General features: G+C 43.7%; 1 protein-coding gene across 3 annotated transcripts in view; it reads left to right on the top strand.

Moving 5' to 3' along the window:
• LOC115078928 overlaps window positions 1-12,196 on the top strand; it is a 134,205-nt gene that overhangs the window by 68,768 nt on the left and 53,241 nt on the right. Inside the window, exons 4-7 of one of the 3 annotated variants that reach the window (XM_029582037.1) lie at window positions 526-648; window positions 4,135-4,197; window positions 4,302-4,379; window positions 5,343-5,378. In XM_029582037.1, coding sequence (XP_029437897.1) covers window positions 526-648; window positions 4,135-4,197; window positions 4,302-4,379; window positions 5,343-5,378 — 300 coding nt within the window. The remainder of the gene's footprint in view (window positions 1-525; window positions 649-4,134; window positions 4,198-4,301; window positions 4,380-5,342; window positions 5,379-12,196) is intronic. The other 2 variants (XM_029582040.1, XM_029582039.1) reach the window with 2 other exon arrangements.

Below are 12,196 nucleotides of genomic sequence, written 5' to 3'. Positions count from 1 at the left end.
ACGTGTATTTGCATGTTGCAGGCGCTATTAGTTTAGGAGGGGGTTGGCAGCGCGTTTTCGATGCACTATCACCCCTTACTGTATAAGGGGTAAAAATAGCGCGTCAAACGCACAGCCAAACCCCGGCTAACAATGCGCTCCACCGGAGCACACTGTATTGTATCAGCCCGCTAGTAATTTGTGACACCCAGATAGGCAAAAAACACCCAGGTTTAAGGGTACTTTTGTGGAACAGATGCCAGCCCAGTCCCATCTCTCCTTTCCTCAGTGGAAAGTGAGCATCACTCAGGCTTGTGACCTCAGTTCAGAGATGATAGTGCCATGGCTTTACTAAAATCTGCATCCAAACCAGACACTACCAGATGAAAGGTGAGAATATCTTTACCCTACCCAGCTGAGACCAACTTGGATGAAACAGGATGTAAGAATAAAACAAGCCAAGAATTACAAAAGATTTCACTCCAGCTCTGAAGTTTTCATGTGCAGTGAGCATGGTTATCCCTAACTGATGCATCCTTCCTTTAGGAGTGCAAGTGAAGGAGGAGGAGGAGGATGAGGAGGAATCTGATCTCAGCTTCTCAAGTGCAGCTGCGGTGTGGGACGTGGCCTCAGCAGGAGAGCAAGAGATGTCGGATTTGTCTTACCCAGGTATATAATGAGGGAAGAGCTGCAGTAGAGTAACACCATCTCACCCAGGTATATAATGTCAGAGCCGCGGCGCTCTCTAATGCAACGCTTCTCTCAACCGGTGTATCACGACAACCTAGTGTGTCGCCATGCACCAGCAGGTGTGTCGTATGTTGCCCAGTCTCCCACAACTCTTCCCTCCTCTTCCTCTACCAAGCTAGACGCAGACGTTGTTCCGCTGCTGCCTTTGCCGTCCGGGCTTTCAGCACGTTCAAGCCCCTAAGGGAACAGCAGCAGTGTCAGTATAACCTGGCAACTGCAGCTGGCCTTTTCTTCTTCCCGCCCCGCGGCCATGCTGCACTGAAAAGTAGTGGCGGCAGCGTTTGCCCAGAGTAAACTCAGACGCAGCCGGCGATCAGCAAGGGGAGAGATCAGCATTAGCTCCCTGTGACCAATGGGCCACAGGGGCTGGAGGAAGAGGAGGCTGCTGTAGCTGCCATTTGTGCTGTGGGGGTGGGGGAGGAAGTAAGAGAGAGAGCCAGCCAGCCTGCCTGTGTATAAGTGAGAGAGAGAGAGTTAAGTGATTGAACCATGTGTAAATGAAAAACAGCATGGGTGTGATTGAGAGAGACTATTCAAAGAGATGAAGTGCATGTGAGAGACCAGAGAGAAACTGGTCAGGAAGGTGATGAGTGTGTATGTGTGTGTGAGAGAGAGAGATTTGTCAGGGAGATGACTAGTGTGTGTGTGTGTGTGTGTGAGAGAGAGACTGATTGGGGAGATCATTGGTGTGTGAGATACAGAAACTGGTCATAGGGATGTGACTGGCAGAGGCTGTGGGAAAAAGGAGTGTAGAAAGGGGGAGGGAGCTGAACCACCAGCTGTCACCCTGCTGGCAGACCGAGGGATTCCCAACCCCTGCTCGTCCAAATGCCTACGATCAGGGGATGGTCCCACCAGGACACAACCCTCTGGGAGACTCCAAGACATGAGAACTCTTTTTCGGGGGGGGGGGGGGGGGTTGTTTTGTTTTTTGGCTTGGATCAGAACCGCAGGTTTTGCACCACCTCCATCTGCTGGAGACAGAGAAAATACTGGGGAGCAGCAGGTGGCACACTAGGTTGAGAGGGCGCTCTAAGTTTTTCTCCATCTGCTGGAAGGGAGGCAAAACCCAGCAGTCTGGACTGATCTGGGTATGTATAGGGAAAGTACATTTAAAACAAATCGGAGAAAATTCTTTTTCACTCAGTGCACAATTAATCTCTGGAATTCATTGCCTGAGGATGTGGTTAAGGAAGTTAGTGTAGCTGGGTTTAAAAAAGGTTTGGATACATTCCTGAGGGAGAAGTCCATAAACTGTTATTAATCAATAGAGAATAGCCACTGTTTGTTGCCAGCATTAGTAGCATGGGCTCTATTTAATGTTTGAGTACTTGCCAGGTACTTGTGACTTGGATTGGCCACTCTGGAAATAGAATACTGGGTTTGAGTTTGACTCAATATGGCATATCTTATGTTCTTATATTATGACCAATGGAGGACCAGAGAGCAGCACAGTCTAAGACAGACAGGCTTTATGAGGTACAGTGGAGAAGAGGAAAGCTGCTGACAGAAGAGCTAGAAAGGAAAAGAGGGACAGAAAAGTTATGAGAAGGGTGAGTGAAGGGCTGAGAATTGGTTGTAAAGGGGAGACTATCAGGGACAGGAACTGAAAGAAGAAATTCTGGCTGGGAGAGGAGGAAGTTCAAGGGGAAGAGGGACTGGAAGAAGAGTTGTGGGAGAGGAGTTAGACACAGGCTGTGAGGGTGAGAGGAGCAGGGAAAATAGCAGAGAAAACTGTGAGAGAGGGTCAGTAGATGAGGGGAGGGAAAGGGGGATACAAGCTAGGAGAGAGGAGCAGGGGTGAGTGGTTAGGTGAAGGGAACGTTAAAAGGAAGAGAGAAGTGAAGAGATCTGGGAAAGGAGCTGTGTGGATTGGGGTGGGAGACTAATAGAGGAAATGAACCAAGGGACGGGTTGTGAGAAGAGAGGGGAACATGGAGGGAAGAAGTGAGGAGGAAGATGGAAATGGCAGAAAGAGGTGAGGGAAGATAATGAGTTGTGGAGAGACAGCTGGTGGATAGAAAGTTAATCATTGTGTGTCCACCCGACACACAATGGCAAGAGACCGGGCATTCTCGACAGCCGGACCCTCAGTTTGGAACTCTATCCCCACAAATCTGCGCCTAGAACCCTGCCTACCAACTTTCCGCAAAAGATTGAAGACCTGGCTTTTCAAACAAGCCTTCCCGGACAACTCATAACCACCTCCAACTCCTGTAACAATGTTACCATTTGGTATTGTAAATAATCTTTAAGTTATTTATTTTATCCCCTTACAGTTCTCTTCTCCCCTCTGTTCCTATTTTTCTCCCTCCCAGTTATTATACCCCTGGTTTTTTGTAACTGCATCCCCCTTGCACTAGTTTAGTTCTACTGTTCATTGCACCCCTTGTTTCTATGTAAACCGACATGATGTGACCTGTTCATGAATGCCGGTATAATAAAAAAAATCTAAATAAATAAATACATGTGAAGGAAAAATAATGAAAAGAAATAATAGGAAAACTAGAAAAAAAGTACTAAGGCAGAGAGGAAACTGAGAAAAAGGCAAGAGCTAGTAGAGACGGAAGATAGATTCAAACTACAGATGCAAAAGTTGGAAAATTGTTTCTTTGAAGTTTGGTGAAGATTTCTGTGCTAGCTGGGCAGGATCAAAGGTAAGGCAGATGGTATCTGCCCTTGCTTCCAGCCCTGCAGTCACCAGGGTAAAATATTTTACTGGAAGGAAGGGGGAGAGGTTGGGATGGCCTGTGATATCATGGTCTCAAAATTTTTTTATTTTTTTTTTTTAATTGGTAGCTCTAGTATTAAGAGGGACTGGAGTCAGGGCTTGAATTGAGATGAGCATTGCTCCCTTTGCTACAAAAGTAATGACGGTAGAAAAGGACCCAAAAGTCCATCCAATCTGCCCAGCAAGCTTCTCATGGTAGTATCTTCCATGCAAGTCACCCCAATGTTTCTCTTAAGAATAGTATAATATAGTAACTGCTGTTCTGTGCAGTTATCCACAAGCCTTATGAAAACCCATCAAAAATTTCTGATAGCAACATATTTAATGGGTGATGAGCCTTCCTGAAAATTCAGACAGAGTTGCTTGATGTGCTTTGCTTATGGACTTGCCCGTAGAAGCGGTCCTGTGCTTTTTCCCTTATGTCTGCATATCAGTACCCCAGACTGAAAAAGTCAGGACACTTACTGTCCTGCAAGCTACGCTTCTAGGGATTGGGATAAAGACAGGGAATTCTCCCCAGATTACGTGAGACTACATTCATAGAAAGTATATCAAACGTGCATGGAGCAGATCTATGGAGCTGCAATAGTAAAATAAAATGAATGCCTATGTTCATTAAGATGAGGTCACACTACTGATAAAGTATAATGTGGGAATGTAATCTTCCTTTTCAGATCTCTCTCCAGCACAAAGGACTAAAGACCCACTGGGTAGGCAGAGGTCACCCACCCAGCCAGGTGAGGACCTGTCTTGTCTTCTCCTACATTTGCCTTGCCTTATACCTCTTCAGATTTGTGAGTCAGTTTGTCAAAAGAAATGCAAATTTCATTTTCTTTTTCAGAGCATCCCATCAGTCAAGTCGCAGCAAATGTTTCTGCTTCACCAGTGCACTATCATGTGAAGAGCGAGCCTCAGAGTCGTGAGTATCATGTGAATTAACTATGGGCTGGAGGTACTAAAGGCTTTTTCTCATTTTGTGTCTATATTACATCTAGCACTTTACTATGAATGTGTCAGCACATGAAAAATTGCTTCCCTATTAACCCTAGAACTCCTGAATGTAACTGCAGAACGCTGTGCCCTTAGTAGGTGCACACTGAGAAAGTTCAAAAGTGCACAGTCTTGATCAGATCAGTTCCTACTGCTAAATGATACTGATTCCCGTGTCTCCTTTAGACAACAAGGCGCTCTAATATTTTTCCAATTGCTTGAGACTTTATAATTGTTTGAATTGTCTTCTATAAATTACAAGCACATCTGTGGCTTTGGAGGCTTTATAATTGATTGAATTGGCTTTCTACTTGGAGCCAGTATCCAAGATTTAAGTTTACCTTGCGGGAGTTTAGTTAGATTTCGAACATAGTCCTACTTACTGTATCCCAGACGCACCCACACCACTTCATAATTTTATTCCATAGACTCATGGGAGAGAAGGCCAGTAATCTCACTCGCTTAGGTAAAGTGATCCCTGTCCTCATTCTAGATAGCCTTCAAGGTGTACTTAACAAAGAAAGTTTGGAAAGCACAGGATGTGACAAGCTCAGCATCCTGTCTCCAACAGTGACCAATCCAGGTCACAAGTACCACATCCCAAAGAATAGATCTATATCTTTTTATCCACTCCCAGGGACAAGCAGTGCTCTTGCCATGTCTGTTTATGTACGTTTCCTGGAGGAACTTGTTGAAAGCCCGCTGTGCTAGTTGTACAGCCTGGGGCTGCAGAATGATAAAGCAGCCCTCCCGCTCCTGGGCAAGTTTTCCCAGCAGTAGTTAAAGCACTAGAATTGGAGATTTCTGTAGTCCTTAGAACACTGCCAGTCCCTGGGGATTAGTACCTGTCTTGAATGTAATTGCCGTTTCTATTTGTGGCTTCTTGTTACAGACAGCAGCCCCTGCTTCCCTGCTCTCCCTGTTGTTGGTAAGTCCGTGCAAGCGGCTGTCCTGCTTCTGCTTCTCCTTCTCTTCCATTCTGATGTGGTCTGTCTTCTCTTTGCAACCTCGATCACCTCCTTCTTCTCCCCTCACTGTCCATAAAGCAGGAGACCGCAGAGAGAGAGTCCGGTAAGGCACTGCACCTGATACTTCACCTGAACAGCTGAAAGCTATGAGACTTTCAGCGACGACTATGAAATATATAATATCCAGCTTGAAGGAGAAACACCATGAAATAGCAAGCAATTTTTAAGGTTCAGGAAAAGCTAAATGAACTTACATTTACTGCCCCTTTGAGTCAGAATATCTGAAATCAAAGGAAACAAGTGCATAATGTGGGGGTTTTTTCTCTCTCAGGTTTTGGGTTAGTGATTGGAGGGAGGGGGAAGGGTATAAGGCCATTAGCGGGGCTAAAGTCTGTGGCTACTTTTTAAAGCAATCTGCTTGCGAGCAGGAGCCACGTTCTGCATGTCTGTACCGCACACACTCTCCCACGCGCTTTCAGAAGTCATCACTGGGTATGCGAATGCTTTCCTGCCTCTCGCAGGTGTGGGGAAGAGTACATGTGAAACGGGGTTTCATGCACACAACCCCTGAAACGATTTGCAGAGTGCCACTTATATACGTAAACCAGGATTTCATGCACATCCGTCACTTTGAAAATCAGGCTCTTTCTTTATATGTGATAATAGGACTAACATTTTATCAGCTTCTTTGAACTTTAATGTATTTACTTTTACAAGCAGTAAATCACAACTAGCATCCTAGAATGAGATTTTCCTTTCTAGGAAGGCTTTTGACTGGCCCACCTGTTTACATGTCTTAAGTATATTCACAAATCCTAAGTGATTGCCCTACAGCTTTACAATGTCTAATTCTTTCCCATTAAGAACACATTAATGAATACCTTTTATAGGCGGGAATCCGTTAAATAAGAGGAAAAATAAGACATATTTGTGTTAGTGATATTATTTAGAAAACACTGCTTTATTCTTATGAAAAATTCTGAAATATTTATCATTAAAAGTCTGTTTATTTAAAAACTTTTCTATACCATCGTTTAGTGATATACCATCACAACGGTTTACAAATAGGCACATAAATAATTTCGCAATAGATTGTAGTTTAACCTGTAGGTGCCGAGATTGTTCAGATACATGATTCAAATACTCTATGCTATATGTAATGTATATTGAAATTCCATTTATGTATTCTCCATATATGCGATATACTGTAATTCTTTAACTTAATATATGTGTTCATGTAAATTCCTCCCTATTAAAGCCCATGAAGTCTAACACAGAGAGACCCTCCACATTGTGACTGCAAAATGTTATTAAACGTGTTGTTTATGGCTTGACAGCTTCTCTTCTGCGCTCCTAAATCATTATAAAACCGAGTTGCAGGCAATTTTCAAAACCAGCTGTATAAAAAAAAGCATATCTGCGCCCAGATCGTCGTATTTGAAAATTGCTCACTTCCGTGTAGATACAAGCATTGTTTCATGGTGCTATGTACTCGATCCTGGGGCAGATAGGAGGTGGCATTGGGGAATCAACAGGCACAGATTGGATTTTCAAACCTAAGTCATTTTCAAGCAAAACTCTGCCCCCATGAGAAACAGGTGTAAAGTCCATGGGTATTTATCATCCATGGATCTTGTAGACTGTTTTTCCTCTGAAAATTCACTACCAGATTCTGAGTAAAAAGTACCCACAGACTTTGCAGCTACATGGGCTATTTGGAAATTGCTCCCTAAATTCTGTATAGTCGAGGGTAAGACAGTCCTGTTTAGCAGCCACAGGTATCCATGATGGTAATGTGACAAAACATGGCTGCTGGCCACGTGACACAATGATGTTGCACTGTTCCTGGGATTCCCTGCTGCACTTTAGCTGTGTGACATCACACTATCACTGGTCCTTATTAAGAAAAGTAAAAGTACATATGTTCTAAGGCTTGACAATATGCAAGTCTGATAATTTTTCAGTTAACTTCACTGAACTTAAGGCAGCACTCAAGCTCAATGATAGTGTAGCACTGCAGTGAGTTCTGACCTTAGTGTGATGTTGCAGAATTCAGATGACAAGTTTCCTGAAATCTAATACAATGTCAGACTTTCTAAAAGCTAATGCACTTTACAACACAGGGTCTGATTCATTAAGGTCTAATCCCACAGACACAGAATAGGAGGACCACCTTTGTGAGTCAGGCTTAAAATCTTTTAAGAAATGAGATTAAAAACACAGCTTTCTCCTAGGACAAGTAGGATGGTAGTCCTCGCAGATAGGTGACATCATCAGATGGAGTCCGGGACAGAAAACGTTTGTCAAAGTTTCTAGAACTTTGACTGGCCCACTGAGCATGCCCCTAATCATGCGTCCACACGGGGTCTCTTTTCAGTCTCTTCTTTTCCGCAAAGTACTTGCTTTGCGGTAGTAGAGCTCTGAGCTTATTCCTAAAACCATTTTTTCACGGTCGTTTTTTGATATTCTTGGTGCTGGGTCCTTCTTCTTCAGTTGGTGCCTTCCGGTATGTGGTAGGTGATTGAAATTTTTCCCTTTTTGCGGTCTATTCCTGACAAGCCTCCTCTCGGTGGCAGACGGCCATCATCCACTCGCCAGCTATTTTTCATGGCATCATCCGGTTTTCGCCGATGCCTCAGTGCCCGTGGACCATGTCAATTACTGATCCGCATGAGATCTGTATCCTCTGCCTGGGGGTGTCGCACGACATCTGAGGGTGCCATCTGTGTGACCAGATGACCCCCAAAGGCCTTTGTGCCTGGCTGGATAAGATGGAAAAGCTTTTTGCCAGAAAGTCTGATCCATCTATTCCAGCACTGAGGGCATTGACCCCTAGAGGCCGCGGGGAGCCATTAGATACGTTGTCCTTCTCTACCACTCTGGCGGTTCCCTCTCATGAGAAAGGAGCTGGAGATGGGCTGTCTCCGGTGTTGTCGCACTCAAGAACATCAGGAACTTCACCTTCCTCAGCTCCATGGAAAACCTAGCCGAGCACAGAGGGAAGTCCTACAAGTACCATTACCAGTTGCCATTGGCACATTGCTCCAGAACTGGTGTGGCATCAGCCGTCACCATGCTGCAACCGAAACGACCCCATGGTGGTGCTCTGAGCCCTGTAGGGTAAGGAGCCGCCACAGACACTGGTCCCCATGCTGGTGCTGGAACCTTCGCCGTTTCTCTTGAGCCATTAGATACGTTGTCCCTCTCCACCACTCTGGCGAGAGAGTCTAGATGTTTTTCTAGGCGTACTTCCAACACAGCCGGTGCCCGGGGGACTATCTGTTCCACGGCGGCCACTGATGCCCCCCTCTGGAGTGAGTCCCATTATTGGGTCCTCCGAGGAGGAAGATCCTGTGCAGCCGACAATGCCCTCTCCGCGGCCGGAGTTCCCCGATCCTGTTCCCAGACCATCAGGTATCTTGGTGCCATCGATGCCTTCAGGGCTGTTGATGCCCACAGTGCCCTCGATGCCAAAAACCGAGAGGCTTGGTCAGGGACCCTCCACACCGGCCACCGAGGGACCTTAGTGAGAAGGAGCCCCCATATGAGCCCTGGGAGGATGATACATCCGAATCCCCCTTTGTCAGCGGGGCCAGAGGTTCTACTCTCAGTACTTCCTGATGCCAAAGAAAACAGGGGGCCTGAGCCCTATTCTCGACCTGAAGGCCTTGAACAAGTTTCTGCAAATAGAAAAGTTCAAGGATGTTCTCTTTGGGCACCCTGATCCCTCTCCTGCAAAAATAAGACTGGCGTGCTCCCTCGACCTAAAGGATGGCTGCGCCCACATCTAGTTCTTCCCCAGCCACAGGAAATATCTCTGCTTTCTAGTGGGCAAGGAGTATTTCCAATACCGTGTGTTGCCCTTCAGACTTGCTTCGGCCCCACAGGTCTTCACCAGATGCCTGGCAGTTGTGGGGGCACACCTGCCCTGGCAGGGAATGCAGGTGTTCCCCTTTCTGGATGATTGGTTAATCAGAAGCAACACCCAGCAGGTGGCGCTCTGCTCCCTGACCATAACTACCCATGAGCTGCAGTCTCTGGGGTTTGTCATCAACTCCCCAAGTCCCATCTCAGCCCATCCCCACTTCTGGGCTTTATTAGGGCCAAACTGGTCACTATTTCAAACCAAGGTGTTTCTGTCCCATGACCGAACGCTTGCCCTGGCATCACTGGCAGGTTTAGTCCGCCGCAGTCAGCTTTCTGCTTGCTTGTTGCTCAGTCTTCTGGGTCACATGGCTGCATCTGTTCATGTTGCCCCAGTCACCTGTTTGTGTATGAGCAGTGCTCAACGGACCCTGCGCTCGCAGTGGTTACAGGCAATCCAGGACCTCAGTGCACGTATCTGCATCACACAGCCTCTTCAGGCCTCCTTGTCCCGATGGGAAAATTTTATTTATTTATTTAAAAGTTCTTCTATACCGCTTATACAGTTGGTTAATTGATCTATGCGGTTTACAATATAACATAATAAAATTCTGGTAAAAAACAAAATAAGACATTAAATAATAGGCGGATCATATAGGTTAAAAACAATATAGAAAATAGATTAAATTTAAAATAAAATCAATGACTATGATGGTAGAGGACATTAAGACAGGTTATGTGATACTATAAGTGATAGTGCAACAATAGGTTTTTAAAGCTTTCTTAAAATCTTTGGTATTGGATATGAGATGAATGTCTTCTGGTAAGGAGTTCCATAGAACCGGACCGGCGACTGAAAAAGCACACTTGTGGGTCAGGTCTAATCTTGCTATCTTTATTGTACATATTTCCAGTATGCACTTATCCATTGAACGTAATTGGCGAGCCGGTTTATAGAGTCTTAGCAGTGAACAAAGCCAAATTGATGAGGGGGTTGTAGATTAGGCTGTGTATTATGGTGAGGATTTTATATTTAATACGTATGAAATTGGTAGCTGTGCAGAAATTGGTGTGATATGGTTTTAGTGAAGTATATTGTATAATAGGTGTGCAGCAGAATTCTGAATGAGTTGGAGAGGAGGATAGTCGTAGCTGGGAGTCCTAGATAGTGAGTTGCAGTAATTGAGGCCGGATAATATCAATGCTTGGACTACAGATCTGAATGAAGTCTGATTCAAATAGCAGTGGTTTGAGTTTCTTTAGCATTTGCAATTTGAAAAAAGATTTGTTTTACAGTTGCAGCTATGTTATTGGACATAGAGTTTTGAATCTATGAGAGTGCCCAGATTTCTATCACAGTTTGTTATAGGAATTGTATGATCTTCAAAGGTGAACTTTTCAGGTAGACAGTGTATTGAAACTGGAATGTTTGATGATAAAAAAAAAAATCAGTTCTGTTTTTGAGGCATTCAATTTTAATCTATTGTATGATAGTCAGTCAGGTTTTTATTGTTTTTAGGTATAGATGTAGTAGAGGTAGTATTTTCATCCATGAATCTGAGAACAGGATTATAAACTGTATGTCATCTGCATAAATTTTAAAGTTCAGATCAAGACCAGATAGAATACGATAAAGAAGTAGGAGGTATATGTTGAAAAGGATTGCCGATAGAGATGAACCTTGGGGTATGCCTGAATTAGTAAAGTACTAATTAGAGTAGGTAACATAGTAATGAAGGCAGAAAAAGACCAAAATGGTCCATCTAGTCTGCCCAGCAAGCTTCCCAAGGTAGTAACTGCTGATCCATGCAGGTTTCACCATGTTTATCTTAAGGTATCGCCAAAGGTGACTCTTTGGGGGCGATTTGCTAGAAAGAATTGGAACCATTGTAGGGCAAGACTGGATATACCAATGCGTTCAAGATTTGAGAGAAGGATTTCGTGGTTTAAGATATCAAATGCAGCTGAGATGTCTAGAAGAACCAGAATGTAATCTGTGTTGGTGTCGAACCCTCTGATTATAATATCAAAGGATGAAATAAGGGATTCCATGCTATGTCCCTTTCTTAAACTGTATTGGTTAGGGTGTAAAATATTAGCATTTATGTAATCAGAGAATTGTTTTAATATGACAGATTCTACAATTTTGGCTATTGATGAGAGTGTGGCAATAAGACGATAGTTAGAAATGTCTGAAGGATCTTGATTTTTCTTTTTGGAATTAGTAGAATTGATGTTTGTTTCAGAGAAGAGGGGAAAATACCTTGAATGAGAGAGGCATTTACTATATCAGAAATGGAGAGAGCAATGTGTTCTTAATGCTTTTTAGTAAATGTCCAGGACAGGGATTGAAAGGGCTATTAGAGGCTTTGGATTTTGTTAGAATATGGATTATAGTATTGGGATTTGTCGTGTCAAAATCAGAGAAGGAGCTGATTGCTCGAAGTAAGTTAGGTGCTGGAAATGGGAGTGAAGCAAAATCAGTTGAGATACTTTCTATTTTTCCTTTGAAGTGTTGAGCTGTTTTATTGCAGAAATCGTTGGTAAAAGTATGAGTGAGTTTTGAGGTGTGGATGTAAGAGATTTTACAATACTGAACAGAGTATTTATTTATTTATTTGACAGTTTTATATACCGACGTTCTGGTAACATAGTTACTAATCACTTCGGTTTACATTGCAACAATTAACTTGACATTATATAGAATAATGTCTTACAATGAACAAGGTAAGATGAACTTGGATAAATAAATAATAAATTAAAAAGAACATGGCAATTATAATTTAAATACAATTTAAATACAATATATTTTGAAGAAAATGAGTATAAATGCTGGTATAATTGCTGGTACTGACTATGTAGAGGCTGATGTCGATAGTCATGAGGTTAAGAGCTTGGTTGTTGGGGTTAAGAA

This window comes from Rhinatrema bivittatum, chromosome 1, assembly GCF_901001135.1.
Source record: "Rhinatrema bivittatum chromosome 1, aRhiBiv1.1, whole genome shotgun sequence".
Taxonomy (NCBI): domain Eukaryota; kingdom Metazoa; phylum Chordata; class Amphibia; order Gymnophiona; family Rhinatrematidae; genus Rhinatrema; species Rhinatrema bivittatum.
This window is presented reverse-complemented; position numbering and strand designations above follow the sequence as displayed.